At 42.1% G+C, this 25,903-nt stretch overlaps 1 protein-coding gene and 1 pseudogene across 1 annotated transcript; both read left to right on the forward strand.

Annotated features, from left to right (window-relative positions):
* Positions 1–8,861: 8,861 nt before the first annotated feature.
* LOC122201229 (olfactory receptor 51M1) lies at positions 8,862–9,827 on the forward strand. Its single transcript, XM_042907146.1, has one exon. The coding sequence runs from the start codon at positions 8,868–8,870 to the stop codon at positions 9,825–9,827; it is 960 nt and encodes a 319-aa protein (XP_042763080.1). The 5' UTR covers positions 8,862–8,867.
* A 10,770-nt stretch (positions 9,828–20,597) lies between these two features.
* On the forward strand, positions 20,598–21,549 carry LOC122199451 (annotated as a pseudogene).
* The last annotated feature ends 4,354 nt before the right edge of the window (positions 21,550–25,903 follow it).

Consider the following 25,903-nt stretch of genomic DNA (forward strand, 5'->3'; position numbering starts at 1 on the left):
TTCAGTAAACTGTGTTTAACACAATCTGTTTTCTTTACCAAATACGATCTTCATAAAGAGAAAACTATGTCATGTCAACTTATGTATCTGCAAGGCCTTGCTCAGGGTTTTTCAGAGCAGACACTTAATAGATGCATAGCAAATGAAAATTGATAAGAATGGTTAATGTCATTTCAATCTTCATTCTAAAGGATTTTTCTGTGATATAACAAAATAAAGCAAAAAGACCTAAGAACATTTTGTATTTCTTAAAATGACCATTCCTTGGGTGCTAGTCCTTCATTTATTGTATAATTCAGAGAAGCAGAGTAGAAAGCTATTACATAGATGCTAGCAAGAAATATAAGGCAAATAGTATTGCAAGCCTCCAGATAAGTGGAAGGTTATCCATCCATTCCATAGTATCATTTAGCCATGTGAAAAGCTAGGAGTTATTCTCACCTAGCACCGTGCACCAAATAACGTCTGTTGCCAGTGCAGATTTTAAATACTTTATACATATTGCTAACAATATCTTCCATAAAAAAAATACAAGGTCATTCCTTGCTTTGTTAAACTCAATCATCAATATGCATACATTCTTCCAGACTCTTATCTCTGCCTACATCTACTGTCTCATTCCAAGGTATTACTTCTCTCAAATTTTATATTTGAGTTTTGGAGAATTTTATGGTTCTCAGAAAAGTTTCCTCACCTCTATGCCTTAGCGTATACCCCTCCTTCCTGCCATTCCCTTGCTATAAAGTCCTGTCTCATGATTAATTCTTACTTAGTCTTCATAGCTCAGTTTGAGTGCCTTCCCTGTGCCTCCCAGTTGGGCTAGTTGCTATGCACCCAAACTCCCATAATTGCTATGCCCATGTCTTTGGTTGTCCATATGATTGTTGTATTATTTCATATGTCATAGAGGCCCCCAAATAATAGCAATAGTTGCTGCTAATGGTAATAACAGAAGCAATTGTTCCCTAACTTGGCTCCCTCTAGGCCATGACCAAAATTATGTTCTCAATAAAGGCAGAATATTCTCAAATTTTTCTGGTAAGAATTTTCTTTCCTACAAACCTGAGGATTTTCAACTCTCTCCCTCTGTTGCCTGAGCCAGAACTCTCTTCATCAACTACAATTTCAAAAGATGACCTGCTCTTTGCATCCTGTCCTGTCACCCTAACTCTGCCTGCCTACAGTCTGTCCATAACTACTGGCTATTTACCTCGTCTGAGGTGATGCCATCTTCTATCTAGGTGTATTCTGATCACACTGGCATGTTATAAACTTCAGGGGTCTCTGTCCTCACTTTGGGTCTGTATGTCCCATTTGGGGGGTTCACACTCATGCAAACCTGATTAACCATCTCCTGCTTATGATTACATTATTATAATACCTTGTTCATGCCAATCTCCAAGTGTGTGTGTGTGTGTGTGTGTGTGTGTGTGTGTGTTCCCACGGGAAGAGAAGTGTGCATACGACCTGACCACATCAATCAATTCAGGTTTTGTAGCTTGGACTGAGGAAGAAACACAAACTGACTTTTCTGAGATGATGGTATTTGTTACCAGAAGAGGGAAGAAGGCAAGACGAGAGGGAACATTGGGGAAAAGACTCCTTGTGTCAGGGCTTGTTGAAGTAGGGTCCGCATATTCAGATTTGAGTGGAGAGCCTCAGGAAAGCCTGAGAAACGGGCTGGAGCATCCATTTGGGATGGGAGTGTGTATGGAAGGTTTTCCTCTGGCCAGCCTCTAGGCTCAAAGGTGCAGTGTCTGGCAGAGACAAAGAGTGAAGGAATGATCTCATCAAAGGAAATAGGTAAGTGGGCCTGAAAATGACTTCGAGAATGGGAGGACATGGGAGTGCTGGGGGCTCTGGTGCTTCCAGGAAGGTGAGCAATGTAAGCCAATGTGGCAGCTGCGTGGGTGGTCTTCATACACCATGTCCGGCCTCTCTGGCAAACTGTGGGACCATTCTGATGAACACAGGGAGGGATCAAATGAGGTAGCAGGTGGCTGGGATCAGTTTCTTCATAAAGCAGGAAAAGGGGATGAAGCTGTACCATTTTTCTGCCAGCGGAGATCCAGCAGCCTGGAGATTAAGTCCTATAAAGTGAGGGCTCTTCAGCCTCAGGTGAACTCATGGAAGGAGAGAGGGATGTAGAGGGGAGAGGAGTCGCGTCGGCTCTTGCCCACAGGGCTTCCAGCCCTGGGGACTCTTTGTTTGTCCTCAGCTTCTCCCAAATGGTGCCATGGTGCTTCACATGCACAGAGAAAGAAGAAGGATAAATCCTTCCCTGGCTGTACAGCCTGATGCCTCACACTGATGCTGTTGCCATACTGCCTACCCGCTTCCTCTCGCGGTACAGATCACCTGAGCTTCACTTTTTTAAAACAAGCGTCTGCAGGTTAGTCTCCACTGCTGCCCTGAGCCAGGGTTTCAGTGGGGGTGAGGGTCATATGAGAAGAAAAAGAGAATGCAAGGAGTCAGGGATGTAGAGTTGTCCAGGAAAGCAGAGACCCTGGGAAAATGTAGCCTAAGTTCTAATTCCAGCTCCTGCACCTATTCCTTGAATGACCTTAGACAAGTATGTTCAGCACACTGGGCCTTAGTGTTTTGCATTTGTAAAATGAAGTCTTGGACTCCATGATCTCCCAGAAACTCTTCCACTCCTGACACTAGTAAAAGCCTTTGCAAAGAACCAGGGCCAGAGAAAGGAACAGAGACTGCCCTCTCTAGAGAAAAGGAAAGCCCATCTACAATAAATATTATGTTACTGGGGCCACGAGAAAGGGCTGCCTGGCTCCCCAGATGTGCCCAGGCCAGGCCCTTCTTGGATTATTTCTGGAAATCATGGATATCATAAACCCTCTGGTCTCCACAGACTCCTCCCTGTCTTCTCATCAACCAAGCAGCCATTCGTTTCTTCAGTTCAGATTTTGTACATTTTGTACATTTTGTACATGTGTACAGATTGAAGTACATTTTGTGTGCCGGACCAGTGAACATGGCAAGAAGGATCTTGCCCCTAGTCTTTTCTATTAACACAGACACCCTTATGGCTTCCCCAGTATCCAGAATACGCCCACTCCCCTCCAAAGTCCTCATCCACCCTGGTCACAAAAGGCACGTTGACACATTGAGTTTGACCCTTGTGGGAATGCTCAAAAGTGAGGTATCTTCAAAAATAAGGTCCAAGTCTATCTGGGTATTCTCCTACTCATAAGAAACAGTAGCCTCTACCACTAACTCAGTTTTTTAAATAGCAAATACTAGGTTGAAACAAAAGAATATTTCGAACACAAAGGTAAGGTGGAGATCTACCTGTTCATTGCATAGTGAAAAATCTCTTTTCAGGAATTTCTTCTGTCGGCCTCTGCTGTGAATACTATAGTTACATTGTCAGTAGCCACGGCTGTATGCTGACAGATGGGCTTCCTGGGTTCTTTTGTTTGTTGTTGTTTCTGTTTTTGTCTTTTAAAACCTTAGTTACTCCAAAACCTTTATCAGACACACGGTTCTGTTTTGGGGTGGGGGTGGCCTCAATCTCCAGAGTGGCTCTGATGTTACCCCTTTCACGCAGGACAAAGCAGGATTTCTCTTCCCCAGAGAAGGGATGCAGGCTAGAGGCCAAAGCCAGGGTGGGGAGGCAGCCTCGGGCCTCTGAGTGCTCACCTCAGATGGGAAGATTTGGCCCACTCCAAGGGAGGATCAAAGTTTGGGCTCCAGTTTCTCCTCACTCTGGAAGAGGGTGGGGTGAGTCTCAGGGGAAGCAAGTGGCCACCTCTCTATCTGGTTCAGGGAGCTGGGACAGAAGCCAAGAGGGGCTTATCTGTTTCCTCAGGACAGAAGTCCTGCCAGTTCTTTTGAGTAGGCTGGGGATGGGGATGGGGTTGGCTCTCTGGCCTGGGTCTTTTCAGGCCAAGATGGAAATGGGGGCCACTTTAGGAAGGTGGCAATTTGGGGAGATTTTTTTTTAAAGGAGAAACACCTGTTTCTCTCTTAACATGGACAATTATCTTTCATTTTCAGAGAAACTCCTCAGAACTTCCTTTCCAGGAGAAATAACCCCAGCCCTATCATTGTCTATAGACCTCCTTTCTCCCAGAGACTCCTTCCTGTCCTTATCATTCTGAAGTCAGTGAAAATAGCACTCAACACCAAACTCCAGGCACAGCTAATCAGGACAAGCGGTGAGCACTCGATTCATTCACTTATTCATTTAGTTTTTTACGCAAAAGCATATAGCAGTGCCTACTATGTGGTAGGCACTGTTCTGCACTCCTGGGGTCTTTCTTAGAGTTCCACTCTCATCAGTATAAACAGTGAGTCATAAATTCTAAACACACACACAAACAGCACACATATAAAGAGTATATATAAGATACAAATAACATATTTCATATATAGGGTATATAAGAAATACGTGTATGTAGGTGTAAGTATAAATATCTGTAAGTATACTTATATATAAAGAATATATCTATGAAGAAAATATATCATATTATATGAAGTATGTATAGGTAAATATACTCATTTTTGTTACAGTATACATATTTGTAATTGTAATTGTTACTTATGTGTAACATATAAGTAGATACTATATATAAGTATAAATAAGTATATCTATATGCTTGTTTCTGTTTTTGTATATAAATATATATGTGTGTGTGTGTGTATATATATATATATATACATATATATATACATATATGTATGTGTGTGTGTGTATATATATATATATATATATATAGGATGTATGTGTGGAATTTACACATAAAAAATTTCTTTAACATTTAATTATTTTTGAGAGAGCATGAGCAGGGGTGGGGAAGGGACTAAGAGAGGAGACAGAATCCAAAGCAGGCTCCAGGCTCGGAGCTGTCAGCACAGAGCCCAATGTGGGGCTCAAACCCATGAAACCATGAGCTGAAGTTGAATGCTTAACTGACTGAGCCACTCAGGTGCCCCTGTTATTTACAGTATACATATTTGTAATTGTATATACTTACATATAACATATAAGTAGATATTACATATAGTATAAATAAGTGTATTTATAAGCATGTATATACTTATCTTTAATATATATGTATATATAAAGGATATATAAGGATAAGTATAAATAAGTGTGTGTGTATATATATGTATGTATATATATATATAAAGGAAGTATGTGTGTGATTTACACTTTTTTAAACGTTTATTTATGTATTTTTAAGAGAGAGAGAGAGAGAGAGAGAGAGAGAAAAGGGCACAGAGAGAGGCAAAGAGAATTCCAAGCAGCTTCCACTCTGCCAGCACAGAGTCCAGGCAGGGGCTCAATCTCATGAACCGTGAGATCGTGACCTGAGATGAAATTAGTAAGAATCTGTCACTCGGGGCACCTGGATGTCTCAGTTAGTTGAGCATCCAACTCTGGATTTCGGCTCAGGTCATGACCTCCTGGTTCAAGAGCAGTTCATGAGGATCATGCTCTGGATCAGGCTCTGCACTGATGTGAGGAGCCTGCTTGGGATTTTCTCTCCCCCTCTCTCTGCCCCTACCTCCCCCCTCAAAATAAATAAATAAACCTAAAAAAATAGGGCCACCCAGGTGTCCCCGTGATTTACACTTTCAGTGCCGTAGCAAAGGTATTATGTCAGCACCGAGAAAGATTTGCCTAACTCTACACAAGAAAGTCAAGAGAGATTTGTCAGAGAAAATATTTGCGCTGTTTTAAAGAATCAGCCAATGTTCACTAGTCATAAAAACAAGGTTTTTTTTTTTTTTTTCAGGAAAGCAAGATATACAGCAATGTAAATAATATCAACAAGAGGGGTGCCTGGGTGGCTCAGTCAGTTGAGTTCTGACTCTAGCTTAGGTCCTGATCTCACCGTTGGTGGGTTCAAGCCCCGTGTCAGGTTCTGTGCTGACAGCTCAGAGTCTGGTGCTTGCTTCAGATTCTCTGTCTCCCTCTCTCTTTCTGCTCCTCCTCTCCTCACAGTCTGTCTCTCTCTCAAAAATAAATAAACATTATTTTTTTTAAATAATGCAACCAGAAAAATACACATAGGGAATTGTAGAGAATTGTAGAAAGAGTTGCATGGATTTGTCAACTGCAAGAGAAAAAAGATCGGTTGAGAAAGATGCCGAAGCCAGAAGGACCCGGCTATGGAATATTCTAACATATTGAGAACACACATCTTGGAATTGGGCAGACAGGGGCTCAGATGCTCACTCAGACATTAGCTCACCTGGAAGCCTTGTCATTTACCTTTGCTCTAGTTCCTTTCTCTGTGTAGTGGGGACAGAACATTTCATGGTTATGAGAAATTTATGTGATGATGCTAAGTCTCCCCCAGACTCTGGCTGGGGCACAGACTCACCAAACCGCAGCCCTCGCCATAGCTCTTCACAAGTGTGAACCTCATTCTGGTGAAAGGGGGCTGGGAAGAACTGGGAACAGTGCAGAAGCTCAGAGAGTTAGCATTCTCTGAACAAGCCCCGGGACCGCAGCGGGGAATGGATCAAGGGGAGTCGGTGTTAGGCATGCAAGTTAAGCGAGAGAGAGGTCAGGTGAGCAGGTGAGGTGAGAACTAAGAACTATGTCAGTGAGCACAGGCGTGGAGACAAAGCAACAGACTGCTGGGATATTTAGGAGGTAAAAAGTACTTAACTTCGTTAGAAAAATAGATCTGGGAAGAAGCAAAGGGCCAAGGAAAGTATACATTCCAAAATGTTTTCTTGGAGGATTAGAAAGTGTTAAACAATATTGTCAAAAATGCGTAAATAGGAGGAGAATCACGTGTGGAGAGGGTAGAGGATGGGCTCAAGATTTCATGTATTGGATTTAACTGGCATCCATTTTGAGACTAACAGGAAGGCAGAAGTTCTAGCCTGATGCCTAGCAGAGCTGTCCGGACTAGAGATAAATAGTTAGGGGTATCAGTCTATAAGTAAAATAATAATAGCTTACATAACGAATGAGAAAATATTTAACGTCAGGAGCCTGAGTAACATGAACAAATGAACATTTGTGCAATAGATGGGAGGGACTGAACAGGAGCTGTCATAAAAATTAGAAGAGAGCCAGCAGATCCTGTCATCAAGAATTCCAAGAGAGAGCCTTTAAAAGAAGAAATAGCTCTAGAGGTCAGGTGTGACTAAGTTGCTATTGAATTCCACCCCTAGAGATCGTTGGTGAGTTTTAAAAGCTTTGCTTTAGCTAAATTAAAAAAAAAAAAAAAAGCCGTTGGACGGTTGGTTGAGTCGTGAACTTAGGGGTGAAGCAATGGAGAGGATACACATGGATAATCCTTTCACCCCTTGTCAAAGTGATGAAAGGCTGGCATTGGTCTTCTAGAACATGTTTCCTTCTCACCACCTCCTCTGCACTCTTTCCACTGGTTGGCAGCATGCACCATCATTGCTACCCCCTCCTGGTTGCATCCACAGCCCTTTCCAGTCCCATTTTATTGGCTAAAATTTTAGCACTGACTCACTTTGCTCTTTCCACTACTGATCCAGACTAAATTCTTATGGTTCCAATATTCCCTCCCCTAATCCAATCAGCAGCCACACTTTCAGCGCCCTGACCTCCTTTTAACAAGGATTGCGTCCTTTACCTTAAATTGGCAGCTCAACCCCATCCCACACTCTAGACCGCTGGTCCTTTTTCACCATCTCTCACTCCTTCATGTCTTCACTTTTCATTTTACGCAGTGCAGTGTCCACAGCACATCATCATAATTACTCCTTTGATAGACCCTGAACTGGCATCATACAAGCCTACCCTAACTTCAACTCTCCACATACTTCTCTTCTGCATTTGAGCCGATAAACACAGTGGTCAAAAACACACAAGAATGCTGACCAGTTCCACTTTGAATTTATGAACAACCAATGGGTCTCATCTCTGCCTGGAATCCTACACTGCCTCCTTCATCTGGACACTAGAATCAGATTTGATTCCCAACCACTCCATGGAAATGCTCTCTCACAATCAACCATGACTTCCTCGTCACTAAATCCTCTGGTCGCTTCTCAGTCCTTATTACCTTGACCCCTTAGTGATATTATATCTAATTGATTAATCCCTCATGACACTTACACCCAAAACCACCATCTCCTGTTTTTTGCCTGATGCAACTGGGATTTTATTTTCCCTCAGAATATTTTAGTGAAGCCTCTCTTCTCTACTTCTAAATGCCAGATTTGCCCAGGGCTCAATACTAGAAACTTCTCTCTATGCTCACTTCTTAGGTTTTGTCCAGCCTATTTACTAATATCTCTCAAATATATGTCTTTTCCTCAACTTATTTCTGAAGTCTACATTTCCTATACTGAGTTAATGAAAACATAACAAATGAAAACCTTACTGGGGGAAGTGATTATAAGTTGAATTTTTGACATGCTTTTGAAACAAGTAGATGTAGATGCTCACTCAACATGCTGCTAGATAGGAGCCTAGAAATAAAAAATAAAAAGTAAAAATTATCGGGTTATATATTTGATATTTATCAATGTATGGATAGTAAATAAAATCATGTGAGTGATGATATTGCCAGGAGAAACAATAGAGTATGGCCAGAAAATTGCTCAGAATAGGAATGGTTATATTTCAAGCATGAGCAATGAAGAGAAGCCAGCAAAGGAGGCTGAGAAGGAATAGAAATTGCAGAAATACTGAAGAAAATCTGGTGAAGGTGGTGCTATCAAAGACAAAAGGTAGTAGAATGGTAGAATTGATAATAGTGAACTAGATCATAGCAAAGAAGATGATGGTCATGATTCTCCTTCTGTGTGATTGTTAGTGAGACCGGGAGAACTAATAACCAGAAATATCCATTTATTTTCAGCTCCATCCCTGAGGAATGATAGCTCTCTTCAGTCCTCAATTCATGCTCTTATCCAACATTACTCAGTTTAGTCCCATGTTCTACCTCACTGGCTTTCCTGGATTGGACACCATCGAACACTGGATCTTCATCCCCTTTTTCCTTATGTACCTTGTGGCCATCTCAGGCAATTGTTTCATTCTGATAGTTATTAAGACCAACCCTCGTCTGCACAGACCCATGTACTATCTACTCTCTTTTCTGGCCTTCACTGACCTAGGACTGTCAGTGTCTACCTTGCCCACCACTATGGGAATCTTTTGGTTCAAATCTCATGGTATCTACTTTGTGGCTTGTCAGATCCAGATGTTCTGTATCCACTCATTTTCCTTCATGGAGTCCTCAGTGCTCCTTATTATGTCCTTTGACCGCTTTTTGGCTATCTGCCACCCCCTTAGGTACTCGGTCATTATCACTAGCCAGCGAGTGATCAGGGCAGGTCTGGCTGTCATCTTCCGAGGACCTGTGGCCCTAGTTCCCCTTGTCCTCCTCCTGAAGACTTTTCCCTACTGTGGGCCTCGAGTCCTTTCCCATTCTTTCTGCCTACACCAGGAAGTGATACACTTGGCCTGCACAGATACCACCTTCAACAACCTGTATGGGCTGGCAGTGGTGGTGTTCACTATGATGCTGGACCTGGTGCTCATTGCACTGTCTTATGGGGTCATCCTGCACACCGTGGCAAGACTGGCCTCCCAAGAGGAGCAGCTCCGAGCCTTCCAAACATGTACCTCACACCTCTGTGCTGTACTGATATTCTTTGTGCCTATGGTGGGGCTGTCCCTCGTGCACCGCTTTGGGAAGCACGTCCCACTTGCTGTCCACCTTCTCATGGCCAATGTCTATCTCTTTGTGCCTCCCATGCTTAATCCAATCATATACAGTATTAAGACCAAGGAGATCCGCCACATCATCAGCAAACTCCTCGGTCTTAAGAAGGTCAGTACTAAGTCTTGGAGCTAAAGATTCCAGAGGGTACCCAGGAGAAGTTCCCAAATCAGGCCAAAGATTTACAGCATTGAGAACCTACCATCACCCCACATGTTCCCCAAGTTTTTTTTCCACTGCCCTAATTAAAATACGTATGGATTTCCTTCCTGAGTTATGGGTTACGAGTGCTGATGTTCTCTTGCTTAAATTATAATTCCTCCTACGTATGAGACCTTGCTGTTTTGGTAGCACCAAAAACGGCCCAGAAGAAGATTCTGTTGAGGGTCATCAGCAATGTACAAATATTAAAACAAAAATGAAACGGAACAAAAATTAAAAAGGAAAAGTACATTAAAAAGCATCCAGAACAGAACCTGGAAAAGAAGAGATAAATTAACCTCAAGAAAAGTACCTTTCATTAATGGTTCCTTGGGACTGCTTCCCTCTTCTCTACCTGGTCAAAGTCCTTCTCTTTACTTTCTATACTGGTTAAGCCATGTCCTTTGGACTCTTTAGTCACATTGGAAGAATCAGAACCTGTCACTCTTCCCTAATTGCTGATTTAGGTAAAACACCTCCAAATCTTTCTGTGGATGTGCTCCCTCCTCATCCTGTTCATCTAGTAAAAGCCCTTGACCCCACTCCTGACTCCTCACATCTCTGATTTTACCTTTCCTGTGGACTTACTGTCGGGAATCAGAAGTCAGTGTTTGTTCCTAGGCACTTTGGTTGTGAGATCTTTCACAATGACATGACATGCGGCAAAATTTCAATGAAGGAAAATACCGCAAACATTTGTAAGTCATGATCCCATCGCTCAGGAGACTGTGAACCTAAAACTGGCAGAGAAGATTGACCATACCGTTGACTAAATGAGATTCATGTTGGAGTCTCAGCATTGGGGTTGCTTCCTCATGGATATTTCCCTGAGGGCCCTCTCTCCAACATCAAAGTAGTTGCTCCTTGTGTCTGCTCCCTCAGAACCCTGCATTTCCCAGCATAACATCTGTCACATGATAATGTGCTGCTTCATGCTCCAGCTTAGTTCCTCCTCCTTCTCCTCCCCCATCTCTCTCTTTTTCTTTTTTTTCCTTTTTTTTCCTTTTTTTTTTTTTTTTGTCTTTTTCCAGAATGGATTTCTAAATTAAGCTCCCTGGAGGAATTATGCATCTTGTTAACCAGTACATCTCCATAAATACAATGAATGGCAGAGAACAGATGCTCAATGAATAAATGCCATTAATTTTTGGATACATAAATGCATAAGCAGAGATTCAAAACTGAGAAAGAGAACTTCTTTTCTAGGGAAACGGTTTCTCTTCACACCCGGGAAGACCAAGAGGATTCCCTTATGATGGCATTTATCAAAGGGTGTTCCTCATCAGTATCCTAGCTCTGCTTCACTCAATTCAGGCCCTCTAGGCCTCCAGCCTCCTATGCCACAGGTTACCATGACCTGGAAGTGCTTACTGAGAGTTACTCTTCACAGTCCCGAGGCATGGAAAACCTTGTATATAGTCCACCACCCCTCCTTCCTGAACGGCCTGAACAGAAACCTTGCTGAGTCTGTTTAATAAACTAAATTCTCTCGGGGTGCCTGGGTGGCTCCGTTGATTAAGTGTCCGACTTTGGTTCAGGTCATGATCTCATGGTCGTGGGTTCGAGCCTGTGTTGGGCTCTGTGCTGACAGCTCAGAGCCTGGAGCCTGTTTCAGTTTCTGTGTCTCCCTCTCTCTGCCCCTCCCCCATTTGCGTGAGCGCTTTCTCTCTCTCTCTCTCTCTCTTTCTCTCTCTCAAAAATAAACATTAAAGGGTTGCCTGGCTGGCTCAGTCGGTTGAGCTTCCAACTTCAGGCCAGGTCATGATCTCGTGGTTCACGAGATCAAGCCCTGTGGGTGGATTCTGTGAACTTGCTATGGATTCTGCATCTCCCTCTCTCCCATCTCTCTCTGCCCCTCCCCAGCTCACACTCTGCCTCTCTCTCTTTCTCAAAAATAAATAAAAACATTTAAAAAAATAAAATAAAGGGGCGCCTGGGTGGCTTGGTCGGTTAAGCGTCCAACTTCGGCTCAGGTCATGATCTCACAGTCCGTGAGTTCGAGCCCCGGGTCAGGCTCTGTGCTGACATCTCAGAGCCTGGAGCCTGTTTCAGATTCTGTGTCTCCTTCTCTCTCTGCCCCTCCCCTGTTCATGCTCTGTCTCTCTCCGTCTCAAAAATAAATAAACATTAAAAAAATTTAAAAAAATTAATAAAATAAATATTAAAAAAATTATAAACTCAATTTTCTCTTTCTTTCCATGGACTTAGGAGTCTAGAGTTTACCATATCCTTGCCTCCACACAAGGTAATTTTTCCTGCCCTTATATTACAGTGTCCCCCACCTCTTCACTTTTTTTTTCTTTAGTTAATACCATTTCTTTGGATGGTACACACATGGTTGATATCTGTCAAACTGGTTTCTGATTAAAATTTTGGCTTTTTTTTTTTTTTTTTTCTGTTTGCTTGGCCAAAATGGGAGAGGTGGTGATAACAGCAGACCAGACAAAGACCCTCAGATATGATGGCACTTGAAAAAGTTAACATTAAAAACAGTTGGGGGGAACCTGGGTAGCTCAGTCAGTTAAGCGTCTGACTCTTGATTTTGGCTCAGGTCATGATCTCACGGTTCGTGAGATCGAGCCCCGTGTCAGGCTCTGAGCTAACAGTGCAGAACCTACTTGAAATTCCCTCCTTCTCTCTCTGCCCTTCCTCCCAAAATAAATAAATAAACACTTTAAAAAATGTTAAAAAGTAAAAATAGGTAAATTTGGGTTATTTACTAAGCAGTGCTAGCCAAATTTGTTATCCATGTGGAAGATACAATTTGATCTTTACTTTATAGTACACATAAAAAATGTATCCAATTAAAGATATAAATGTTAAAAGGAAAATTTGAAGCTTTTTAAAAGAAAATACAAGAGAACAGAGAAGTAGATACACATATATAGATAGACAAACAATGAAAATAGAGTAAAACAGAATATACCAGAAACAAAGAGACAACACAAACCAGACTAGGAGATTCATCTGCAGTGTATATCTATATGAGCAACTGATGCTTAAGGTTCAGAATATATAAAGAATCTCTATAAATTAGCAAAAATTTTAAAAGACAGAGAATCCAATAAGAAATTAAACAAAGATATGAATAGGCGATGCACATACACAAAAAATGAATAGGACAGGGGCGCCTGGGTAGTTCAGTCTATTAAGCGTCTGACATCAGCTAGATCATGTACTCGTGCTTTTGGAGTTCAAGCTCCACATCAGGCTTTCTGCTGTCACAGCAGAGCCTCAAGCCTGCTTCCAGTCTTGAATCCTTCTCTCTCTGCCCCTCCCTCACTTGTGCTTTCTCTCTCTCTCTCTCTTAAAAATAAATAAACATTTAAAAAAAAAACGAATATGCCAAGAAACATCTGAAAACATGTTCATCTTCATAAGAAATTTGAAACATAAAATAAATAACAAAAAACACCATATTTTATCAAAAACGTTAGCAAAATTGGGGGAAAAAAAACTTGGTAATACCAAATGTATATCCTGTATATATCTGTACACAGAAAAAGCATTAAAAACTATACTGAGATTGATAAATAGGAAATGCTAGAAAACAGCTCCAAGAAAAGAAAGAAGTAAATCAAGTAAGCTGTGTTACACGGAAGGTTTTAATTAGATCTAGAAAAAGAACATGAGGCAAATAAGCAAAATGTTAAGATTTGTTAAAACCAGGTACACATAGGGGAGCCTCGGTGGCTCAATGGGTTAAACTTCCAACTTCGGCTCAGGTCATGGTCTCATGGTCCATGAGTTCCAGCCCCACGTTGGGCTCTGAGCTGACAGCTTAGAACCTGGAGCCTGCTTCAGATTCTGTGTATCCTTCTCTCTCTGCTCCTCCCCCACTCACACTGTGTCTCTCTCTCAAAAATAAATAACCATTAAAAAAAACAGGTATGCATATAGATGCATATTTACTCAGGTGGTTATTATATCATTCTTTTTTAAAAAAATTATTTACTTATTTATTTTGAGGGAGAGAGAGAGAGAGAGACAGGAGAGAGAGAAATTCTGAGCAGTCTCCACACTCAGCACAGAGCCTGATGTGAGGTTAGAACCCACAACCCTGAGCTATGACCTGAGCCAAAAGTCAAGAGTCAGATGCTTAACCAACTGAGCCACCCAGGCGCTATTATATCATTCTTTATATTTTATAATTAAAATATGTCCTATTTAAATACAAAATGTATATTAAATACAAAATGAAATTTCAAAAAGAACCAAACTCTAAAACTGGATGTAAAAGCTCTTGTGTTTGTGTAGTGTTGTATGTGTGCATGTGTGTGTGTGAGTAGAGGGCCATTGGAATCCCAGTGGTTTGGGCGTGGGAGACCCTATGGAGCGCTAGAGTCTTTCCAGTCCTAAAGTCAAGTGCTCCTTAAACATAGGTTCCATTCTGAGCTTTAACTGAAGTCTCCATGGGAGGAGGCCACACTACTGAATGTTGGCTCTGACACTCAGAATGGGCTTCCCCATATGGAATGGAAACTTGTTTTCTGTGGATCCTGTTAGTAGAATGAGGTATAAAGAACATAGGATTTGGATTTGGATTAGATTTTGAGTCCCATTTTTGCCACTTATGAACAAACAGGCCACTAAATTTCTTTCTTTTTGCAATTAGGAAATAAATATAGATAATGACATTGTTGAAAACTTCTATCTTATAGGAACTTAAAACTCAAATTAACATATTTTAATCTTGTTAATAAGCAAATATTAAAAGAGTTCATAATCAAGATCTGTGCTGACAAGCACATGGGAAAGAAGGGATTTTCATACACTGGTGTGAGAGCATAAATTGATTTGTCTCTTACAGAAAGCAAGATGCCTTGAAAGACTTAAATGCATTCATACTTTGTGTCTCAGAAGCACCCCTTCTAGAAACCTATCCTACTGAAATAATTGTAAATGGAAATTTGCATTCCCTGAGGACAAGGATCTATTTTTTTCTGTGTGGTCACAGAGCTATCTTTAGCACCTACACTGGTGCTCAATAAATATCTGTTGTATTAATAAATAAATGAATATTACACATTAATTGTGTCATTGTTCATTTTGATAAAAAAAAAACAAAAAACCTCACAGCATCCCAAGTATCTAGGAAGAGGATGTTATATAAATTATAGTATATTCATTTGATAAAATATTAGTTGGCTATTAAAAAGTATACATAAATACTGAGAGGACTATTTTCAACATAATATTAAATTTAAGAAATTTAAAATATTTCTGTAAAAAGCAATTGCTGTGCAACAACTATTTATATCCATAGGAAAAAAGCTATGATATATGTCTTTTTTCTATGCATTTCTCCATCTTTTTATTACCCAAAGCTTCCAAAAAAAACCACATTTGAGTTTTATAACTGAAAAGAATGTCTTACAAAGAGTACAAGAGCATGTATGTGTGATTATGTTGATGATGGCAATGATGATAAAAGCTAACAATGTTTTTTATTTATTTTTGAGAAAGAGACAGAGTGTGAGCAGGGGAGGGGCAGACAGAGAGGGAGACACAGAATCCCTCAGGATTCCCTCAGCACAGAGCCTGACACAGGGCTCGAACCCATGAACTGTGAGATGGTGACCTGAGCCAAAGTCAGATGCTTAACCGACTGAGAAACCCAGGTGCCCCGAAAGCTAACAGTTTTTATGCTCAGTGTTTTATTTAATTCTCACACCAAAGCTATGAAGTAGATGTTCTTGTGTTTGACATTTTAAAATGAGGAGCTTGAGGTTCCCATAGGAAAGGAACATTCCTTAGTTAAATATCTCCTGCATCCTAGACCAAGACCCAATTACAACTCTGTATAATTTTCTTAGATGGTTATGCCAGACCTTCTCTCCAGATTGGGTCAGTCTATTTGGGACAAGGGCCTGTTTTGCTGAAGGAAGTTCAAGTAAAAAAAAAATTACTTAGTTTTTCCTTAACTTCTATGCTATAGATATGAACTTCTTTAGTACTAAGTTTATACATAGAATTTCTATACCTGTGTAGTATCTATGTTTTCAGCTACAATGCCTTCCTCTTCAATAAAAAATGAGAACCAACCAACAAAACAAGACTCATCAAAGTTATATTCGTGCTAATGACAATAAATTGCACAACCCATTTACCAGCACCAATTCTATGCTCCCATGTGCAAAAAATTTCTTTACAATCATGTTATTTAATATCCTAATGCCTTCCTAAGACTTCAGAGCTAGCATTCTATTTGTAAAATACACATTTTTCATATAACTGAAACACATTTTTCAGGTCATTGAAATTCACATAATTTTATAATATCTTGTTTTGTGACAATTCTGAGCCTTTGTATGTTTCCTTCCCTATCTGGAATGCTGGATCCAGTGAAAGAGTAAAGAATATCTGTTAAATCCTTATATTTCCTGTGAATCTTTTTGGTTTGTTACTCTGTCATGAAGAGTTAGTCCTTTTCAAGTCCGCCTCCTACAAAACACAATCATTTTCTCAAAAGCAGACAGAGATTATGTATTATTGATTGTTGCATCTAAGTATATGTCCCAAAGATTTCAGTGTCTATATATTTGCTGAATGAATGAGCAGGAATAACTACCTAGCAGGAAAGAGAGTCTCAAAGGGAAGCTAGACTGGGAAAAAAACCACAGAAGGGTCAACCAGTAAATTTTCTTGTAACAATAGCAGCTAGTGGGAGAAGAGAATGAAGAATCATCTGATCTGCCGAAATATCTCATGGTGGTACTTGCGAGTTGCTAAGTTTCCATGAAAGAAAAATGGTGTGCCCAACGACTAAGTTCTGGGAAGATACTGATCCCTCTTCGGTGTCTGCAGGTCTACAGCCATCTAAATAGTTTCCTCTGAGGGCCTAAGACCCAAGGGAGGACAGAGAGGCATATAAGTGCCATTGCAGCAGAGCATCCTGATTTAATCAGAAGAGGCTGGGACAGGAAGTGAGAAGAACTACGGGGTTGGGGAAAGAAGCCACAGACAACAAGGGACCAGTAAGGTGTTGAAGGTGGATAGAGGCAGCCAACCCAGTGACCTTTGTAGTACCTCTTATCTAGCAAGTCTACAAGGAGGGTTATGGGATAGGGCAGCTTCCAGGATTATGGCCAGTCTGTGGTTAGAGCTGCTGTTCCATGGTATCTCCCCCTTGATCTTTTGGGTTAGAAAGAGAGACAAGAATTTGTAACTGGGGGTTGGTGTGCAAACACAGCAGCTTCCTGGGTAAAATGTGAAACTGGCCCTGGTACATGGAGGGCAGGGAGAGAATGAAGGAGGCAGGCCCCTCCAGATTAGTAGACGGCAGGTTTAATAAGCAAGGGAATTTATATACAAGGCATATGTTGGGAACCACAAGAAAAGTAGCTCTCTGCACCCATCACCAGAATCTTAACCGGGTTCGGTCATGTACACCATCCAGATGGGCTCAAAACACCTTACTCTTTTAAGGCTGTGTCCTTGGAGCAGCTTCTGAGAGTGGGGAAGGCAGGTGGAATGCACATTCCAAGGCTGGAGGTGAAGGGTCAGAAACCTTGGATTACCTGGGTCCATCTTGCAGGTCAACCTATAGTCATGGCGTCTTGGTGACCTCCCCCAGCACTGGGCTGGGCTTTGGACTAGAGTGATACAGGATTATGGCAGGGATGGATCATAATCTCTACTCTATCCCAATGTATGTGGCTCCCGACGTAGTTTCCCTGGAAAGAAGGCAGGGAACATGTGAAAATTTTCCATCACAGAAAAAGATAAACGTGGAGAAGGATTCAGTCACTTCACCAAAGTCATGTGGCTGGCTGTTCAAAAACTGCTTAAAGAGCTCAAAGTCCCAACCCTGAGCTTCTCACTCCTCGCTACTATTGGATTGCTGATTGACCTTCCCTTAGAGCTTGCTGCAGAAATGAAGGGAAGAGCTATAGCTCTCATACGGTAGATACTTGTTGTGGAGATCTTCCAATAAGAAGGCAGTGCTGGAAATGGCAGATAATAATCTACAGCCGTTGAGTGTATGGTTCTAACTGCACCACATTTAGTTTCTTGTAAATGGCTCTATAATCTACAAAGCAGGGAGAGTAACTGGCCTACTCTTTCAGGTGAGGAAAAGGGAGATTAAGCAAATAATTTGCACAACTACAGAGTTAATAAATGGGGGAGTTATGATTGGGATGTAGATCTGACTCCAGAGCTACTTCCTTCATCACCACACTGTACTGCCTAATGAACTGTGTCTGGAGGGCCACAGGTCTCCATAGATTCTTCACTGCCCAGTGGGCTTGAGAGGGTAAGACTGAACAGAGAGCTGTGGGAGATTCCCTGGTGCCTTCCCATCCCTCCGTTCCTCACGCTTCTCCATGTCAGTGCCTCAGTGTCTGACCACATCCCCCATCTCCAGCCTCTCTGTTGCCTAGCCTCTCTCTCAAGTTGTCTCGCAGGAGATTTTTTTTTCCTTCTCCTCAATTCCCCTCTTCTGTTCAATTCTGCCCCTACCCCTCTCTGTTCTCCCTCTCCTCCTCCCCCCGCCCCCAATCCTCCCTCAGTCTCTAAGCTTCCTATCAGTTTAGCCCTTGGTTTTCCCCTTCGCTGTCCCTCAGGCCCTGACCTCTCCCCAGTTCTCGGTCTGTGTCTGTCTGGCGGTCTCCCTCCTTTCAGCCTTCCAGAAACCTCTCTCTGACTTCAGCTTCACCATCCTCCAGCTACTCTGTCCTCCAAGGTCGGCCTCACGTGTCCTCATCTTGTGTTTCTCAGGCTCTTCCTCGAAGTCACACAAGCTCCTTTCTCTCTGACACCCAGCTGACCCTTTCCTGTCCTTCAACATCTTCCTCACCAGTGTTCACCACACCCTGTCCTTCTTCATCCATTTCCTCCTCTTCCAGCCTCCTCTGCTTCCTGAACCATGGGTCTCCCTCAGCATATTCTTATTAAGGCCACAATTTCATCCCTATCTGTCCCTCAGTATGTGTTGTGATCTATTCCTCAGTATCCCCTTTTATCACTTTGCCCCAATTACTCCCTCAGTCTGTTTGACTGTCAGTAGTTCCCCAATCTTCCAAAGTCACATGGCACTTATGCCAAGGTCTAAAGCACTGTCATATTAAATAGGAGATGGAGTTAATTTTTTCATAACAGGAGGAGATAAAGAGTAAAAACTGTACGGGAAGAATACAAGAAAATCAGTGCTTTGACAACAACAAATACATTTATTGTTTATTATATTCCAGACTTGGTGCTAAATTTTATATAAATCATGTGAAAATAAAAACACATCCATTCTTTAATTAGGAAATATCATTATCATTACTTTACTGATGAGGATGCAGAAGCAAATATTGTATCAGGCATGGAGATCCGGGATAGCAGGGCTTGTCTTGTGAGCATCTCTCTAGGTATCCCTATTTTTGGTTTTTAATAAACTAATTTAAGCAAAGAACAAGCTTTGTCATTATTGCTTCTGTTTCAAGGTACACTTACTGACATGCATTTTTTGCAATACCTACTTGGGAAATACACTCTAATAAGTTGCCCTGATTTATTAAAGTTGTGTCAGGTCTCCAGCTTGATTTCTGAGGACAGGTACCTTTAAAAACACAGAGGAAGAAAGAAAGAAAGAAAGAAAGAAAGAAAGAAAGAAAGAAAGAGAAAGAAAGAAAGAAAGAAAGAAAGAGTGAAAGAAAGAAAGGGTGAAAGAAATAAAGAGGGGTGCCTGGGTGGCTCAGTCGGTTAAGCATCTGACTTCAGCTGAGGTCATGATCTAATGGTTTGTGGGATCAAGCCCTGCATCGGTCTCTCTACTCTCAGCGTTGAGCCTGCTTTGAATCTTCTGTCCCCCTCTCTCTCTACCCCTCATCCACTCACACACACCTGCACACTGTCTCTCTCAAAAAGAAATAAACATTAAAACAAAGGAAGGGAGGAAGGAAGGAAGGAAGGAAGGAAGCAAGGAAGGAAGGAAGAGGAATGTCAGTGGACTCTGATTTTAGATTTGAAAATAAAGAAATTCCAGGAATTATAGTAAAGGAAGCAGCTTTAAAGAGGTAGACTATATAGAATGAATGAGCATGACTTCCCAGGGACATTAGATGCTTGAAGCATAAGGTACTAGAGAGCTAGTCCTTGGTTCTTTGAGAGAGGTTGGGTGTGGAGGGAAGCAGGATAACTTTTCTCTCAATCAAAGGGATATGTGCAGAGGATCTCATAATGGCAATAAGCAGATAAAGTGGAGAGCAGACTGGATGAGGAAACTCTCTAAGGCATTCTCAATCTGCTTAGAAAAATTAGATATAATTTCTTCTACAGGAAAATCTCAAAGGGGTAAGGTCAGACACAGAAGACAACTTAGGAGTAACAGAATTTCAGAGTATCTCAGCATTCTATTAAGGTGGAGCTCTAAATTTTTCTAAGTTAAAAAAAACAAAAACCCAACCTTATCTTTCACTAGTGGTTAAGAACAAAAGCAGAGAAAACCCCTCTCGAGGCTTACCGTCACTGAGGTAAGTAGAGGGATGAATGGGAAGAAGAGAAAGAAGGGAGGAAGCAGGAAAAGGACAAGCTGTTTGTGTGGGCATTGGTGAATTGAGAGGTCATTGAGTCCACGGCATGCAGAGGCAAGAGGTCATTGAGCCTACACCAGCAGGGGACTGGTGTCCAGTGATAGCAGAGGTGTTCATGGTAACGATCTAGCAACCTTCAAAGTACTACCCCCTTTTCCTAGAGTGAATAGACTTCTTGAGAATGAGGATATCCACCCTACCAAATGCCAACGCAAGCTTCTCTACGTTCCTGCTGACTGGCTTCCCAGGCCTGGAATGGGCTCACCACTGGATCTCACTACCCATTTTTGTAGGATACCTGGTGGCCCTCGTAGGTAATGCTACCATCTTGCATCTGGTACGAACTGAGCCTTCTCTCCACCAGCCCATGTACTACTTCTTGGCCATCCTGGCTGTGACAGACTTGGGCCTGTGCATGTCCACGCTGCCCTCAGTGCTGGGTGTGCTGTGGTTTGATGCCCGGATGGTGGGCCTGGTGCCCTGTGTTCTGCAGCAACACTTTCTACACTCCTTCTCCTTCATGGAGTCAGTGGTGCTCTTCGCCATGGCTCTGGACTGCCCGGTGGTCATCTGATTCCCACCGCGCTATGCATCAGTGCTCACAGGTTCTCGTGTGCCACTGGCCGGGGCTGTGCTGGGCGTGCGGAGTGCTGCCGTCACTGTGGCACCCTCACTGCACCTACTGAAGTTTGACTACTGTCGCCCCAGGGCACTGTCCCATGCCTACTGCCTTCACCAGGACGTGATCCTCCTGACCTGCTCTGACACACGTTTCAACAGACTCTATGGGCTGTGCATCATCATGCTGGCCATGGGCTCCGATGTCCTCTTCATCCTGCTCTCCTACACTATCATCGTCCACACTGTGCTGGCCATCGCCTCTGCCGGGGAGAGGCTCAAGGCCCTCAACACCTCTGTCTCACACATCCTGGCCGTGCTCTGCTTCTATGTGCCTGTGCTAGGCCTGTCTGTTGTGCACAGGTTTGGGCACCACACCTCACCCTTGGTGCACATCTTCATGGGCACTGTCTCTGTGCTCTTCCCACCCCTGATGAACCCTGTTCTATAGCATCAAGACCCAGCAGATCCTCAGGGCCATCCTCAAGGTGGTTTCACTGGGGAAGACACAGTGAGACGTTGGGAATGGACTAGAGCAACTCCAAATGAGGAATGAGTGAAACCTTCTTTTTAGAGCCTTCATACCACAAAACAAGTTCTGTTTACCTATCTTAGTTTGATGGTACATCATGAATTAACTCTAATGTTAAAATCAAATAAAGTTGATGCTTACTACTACTTATGTATACACATACAAATATATATCCACTACTTTCTTACATTAAAAAGAATGATTATATTTTTTACTCAAATGTTTGCATGTTCAGAGTGATTTTTATGTTTTCTCCTCTACTTATTTGGTAGAACTTTAATTATACAATAATGTCATTGGTGATAAGTTACTCTGATGATACGGGAAGTTGAATCATCACTTCACATTTTTTGGATTAACCTCCGAGTTGGCCACAATTCATCAAAATATAATATTTCTACTATACACATTCACCGGGGATAACTTTATTTTTAGATCTAAGAGGAACTTTCCAATGTTGCTTTTTTTGTCCATATCATAGTCTGGGACAGAACTAAGTTGAGGAGAGGCATCAAAGCCTAATTTATAACCAGAATGAGAAAAATTGGGGTCGAGAGTGTGTCAGACCTGTAGGTAGTATAACGAACTGACAGAAGTATGTCCTTGAGCCACTAACCTAACAAAAGAACTGCCAGATCTTAGTACAAGGTGCAAATTCCAAGGGCTGCTTAGATCATACTTTGCCAGTTTCAGCATAAGGCAATTTCTCCTGTCCCTACAGGACACAGGAATGTCACTGACTAATAAGGATTAGGATATAAGACAATTATAAGAGTATTTTAGATGACTCTTTAAGCAAACATATACTGTCATACAAATACATAAGATTAGAGAGAAATGCAATACACTCATGCACATACAGACATGAATCTACATTCAATTAATTGCACCTTTTTTCTCAGATCTGGAGGTTCTTTCCTTGGGTTAATGACTTAAAGACATACCTATGTCATATCACCACCTACGTGAATATACATTCAATTATATTTGTGGACACATGCTCATAGATTCATGCAAACTTGCAAACAAAATTCTTAAACAAGCAGCATGGTTACGCATACATCTACACACATATGCACACACAGGCATGTGTTCATATGCACATTTACATAAATTTACACACTCGCAAATGCACATAAAAGAATGCTCACATGGACGTGTATGTTTACACATCCACACATGCATGCATCATCTTGTTCTATATTTTCTCAGAGTTTGACTTAAGGTTCCCCAGACAGCATCCCCTGGGATCCTCTGCTCTTGGCTTAATTACTTCTGTAGGCCTGGAGGCAGCACATTCTGAGGCTGGTTTACCTGTGTCCAGCAGGGGACTGACTGGCAAAACTGGGGGAAGGAGAAGGCTAATTCTGAAGTCATGATAAAGAAGAAGGCCAGTCAGCCCTGTTTCCAGGTAGTGAGGTGGAGATCTGGCCTGAGACCTGCCACCTTGAAGGGCAGGTGGGTTTTTGTAGGAGAGGAACGGGGTTGGCCTGAAGTCCAGCCTGTGGGATCAGGAGAATGGGAAATCTGTTCAGGTGATCTGAACCCAGGGTCTTCTTTCTGAGATGCATCTCCTTTCCAGTACAGGCTTTCTGTTCCCCTTTCCTCCTGCCATGAAAGACCCCTGCCCTCCGGGAAGGATGCAGACTTTTATCCAGAAACCCTCACTATGGCAGAGAAACACTTGAGTCTGTTTTACTCAACTCCTCTCTGTTAATTCAGGAGATCTGGGACAGGGAAACGGCCATTTTGTCTCCAAATCCAATCTTTTTAAACTAGATATTTAATTCTCTTTTTAAATCTTTGTCGCCTAGGGCCATTTACCCTCCTCTCTTTCACTTTCCACACCAATGGTCCTTGTCCCCTCCGTCCCATGCAGGCAGCCACATAACCTGTGGGGCCTGGTCCCTCTCAACCCTAGCTCCTTGATGACCTGTGGTTTTCACAGTCCTTCACCCTCTTCTGGCTGACTCATCCCCATGCCCAACCCATTTATCACCGGCTTCCTTGTGTGGCTTTTGTCCAGGCTTCCTCGCTCTCCTCTTTAACTGCAGTTTTGCCAGCATGATTTGGCAAGTCACTTGAAATGCCAACTTCTCACTCTCTCAAGCTGTAAAATATATAAGAGTGGGTCATTTTGAGTATTCTCAGGATAAGACCTGCTTTAGCCTGTCCTCATATTTTCCACTCAACCCACACACCTCACTCATCAGCATGGACCTCAGACCTCCTATAATAACAGCTCTTCATCTACAATGAAGTAACAGGATATTACATTATTTTTGTCTTCAGAGAGACTCTCATTCGATAGAAGAAGACAAAGTTCTTCCACCACTTCCTGCCCTAAGCTCCCAGCCTAGAATATATCACCATACATCAACATGCGCCTTCTTTCCTGTTCCCTCCCTTCCTTTATCCTTTCCCTTTTATAAAGCCCTGGGGACATGCTCAAAATACAGGCCCTAAGTGTTCCTTGGAAGACTAACAAACAACTAAACAGCAATATATGGGACTGAGTGCTAGAGGAGAGAGGTGCTGGTGCAGAAAGTGATTAACCACATGCCTGACATGAGGAAGACATCCCAGGACTGACATCTGAGCCAGATGTTATACAACAGTGGTGCAGGTTGTATTTGTTCTAAAATGTGATTTTTAGTTGTACTAAATGCTGAAGTGCTTAAGAAAGGAAAAACAGGCATGGAAAGTAAACAGTAACAAAAACAAAACAGAACAACAACAAAAAAAAAAGCACAGGAATTACCAGGAGGGAAAAGACATGTTAGGGTGTGTCAGGATTTACAGACCAGTCAAGTCAAGAAGCTAGGTCTCACTGGAGTTTTATCAGCACTAAGAAGCATGCCATTCAAAGAGGATGAACGTACGGGATACGAAGACTTTTCCTTTCATCCTCAACAGTAGCTGGGCAGCAAAAATCACTGTTCCTCTTACTAATTCACACCGATGGATGATGTTCAGATGCCACTGACTCCCTCTCCACCAGACCATTTTGAAGTGCCAGGGGGATCCCATGCACGTTAGAATCAGGTTCTTTCCCTTTTTTTCTTGGTGTCTCCAAAATTAATACACTGGCCAACAGACAATGAAGACGACAAACCCAAAGTGTAGGCTGGACCTCAGACCACTCTCCCTTCCCACAGCCAGTACCACACACAGGCATATTCTCTCTCAGGCTTCATGGGCTTCCTTTGAGGTGGTGGGTGATACTCTGTACTGGCAGTTCTACACAGGGGCTCACTTCTCAGGCAAACATTGTTTGTTTGTTTGAATTTTGTTAACGTTTATTTATTACTGAGAGATAGAGAGACACAGAGCATGAGCAGGGGAGGGGCAGAGCCGGAGGGGGTGGGGGGTGAGACACAGAATCCAAAGCAGGCTCCAGGGTCTGAGCTGTCAGCACAGAGGCCTACATGGAGCTTGAACTCATGAGCCGTGAGATCGTGACCTGAGCCAAAGTCAGGTGCTTAACTGACTGAGCCACCCAGGCGCCCCTGTTTGTTTGTTTTTAATGCTCACAGGTACTTGTGGAAAGCAGCAGGCTTTTAAAATATGGGTGACATGCAGTGTCCCTGAAGGATAAGGAAGAAGGAGTAAATGATGTCTCCGAGGCATTCCAGACACCTATAATGACTCAATGTAAAAAGGCTGGCAGAAAGACACAAAGTTGATTTCTTCAATCTAGAAAATCTTAGGCAATTAAGAAATTGCTTAATTGCAAATAAAAAGAAAAGAAAAAGAATATTATCCATAAAGATGGAGAGAGAAAGGTCTGAGTGAAAAATGATTATATAAAAATTAAAAGCCTGACTTTCATTGACACGATTATTATCATTTCACCTGCAAAGTAACAATTACTGTAAGTGTATTGTATGCTAACTGCTCCATACAGGTTCATTTGTTTAAGCTTCAAACAAGCCTGTGGCTACATATTATAGTGATTCTCTGCTTTACAGATAGGGAATGGAGAGCCCCTCGGTTCATGACTGAGTCAGGATTCCCACCAAGGCAATCTGATTCCATAGTCTGCAACCCTATCTTTTATGCACACTGCTCCGAAATTCCAAAATACATAACAGGAACAAACTGGGAGCAATAAATAAGGTGCACAATTTTAAGTGAATACTGAACTCTAAGTAATCCAAGGGACTGCTAAAAACGTATCAGAATCTTATGCACTATAAAAGGAAGTAAATGACTTACACTGTTAATATGCGAAATTGAGGAATGGAAGGTCAAGATGAAAGAGACAATATACTAATTAGAAAAGCGGTCAGGCTCAGAGTAGCAGTAGCATAAAAGGTTCCTGATCAAGGAACACC

This window comes from Panthera leo, chromosome D1 (assembly GCF_018350215.1).
Source record: "Panthera leo isolate Ple1 chromosome D1, P.leo_Ple1_pat1.1, whole genome shotgun sequence".
NCBI classification, from domain to species: domain Eukaryota; kingdom Metazoa; phylum Chordata; class Mammalia; order Carnivora; family Felidae; genus Panthera; species Panthera leo.

What these genes read in the sequence shown, in the direction of transcription:
- LOC122201229 (XM_042907146.1), top strand. Translation starts at nt 8,868, where the DNA reads ATGCTCTTATCCAACATTACTCAGTTTAGTCCCATGTTCTACCTCACT.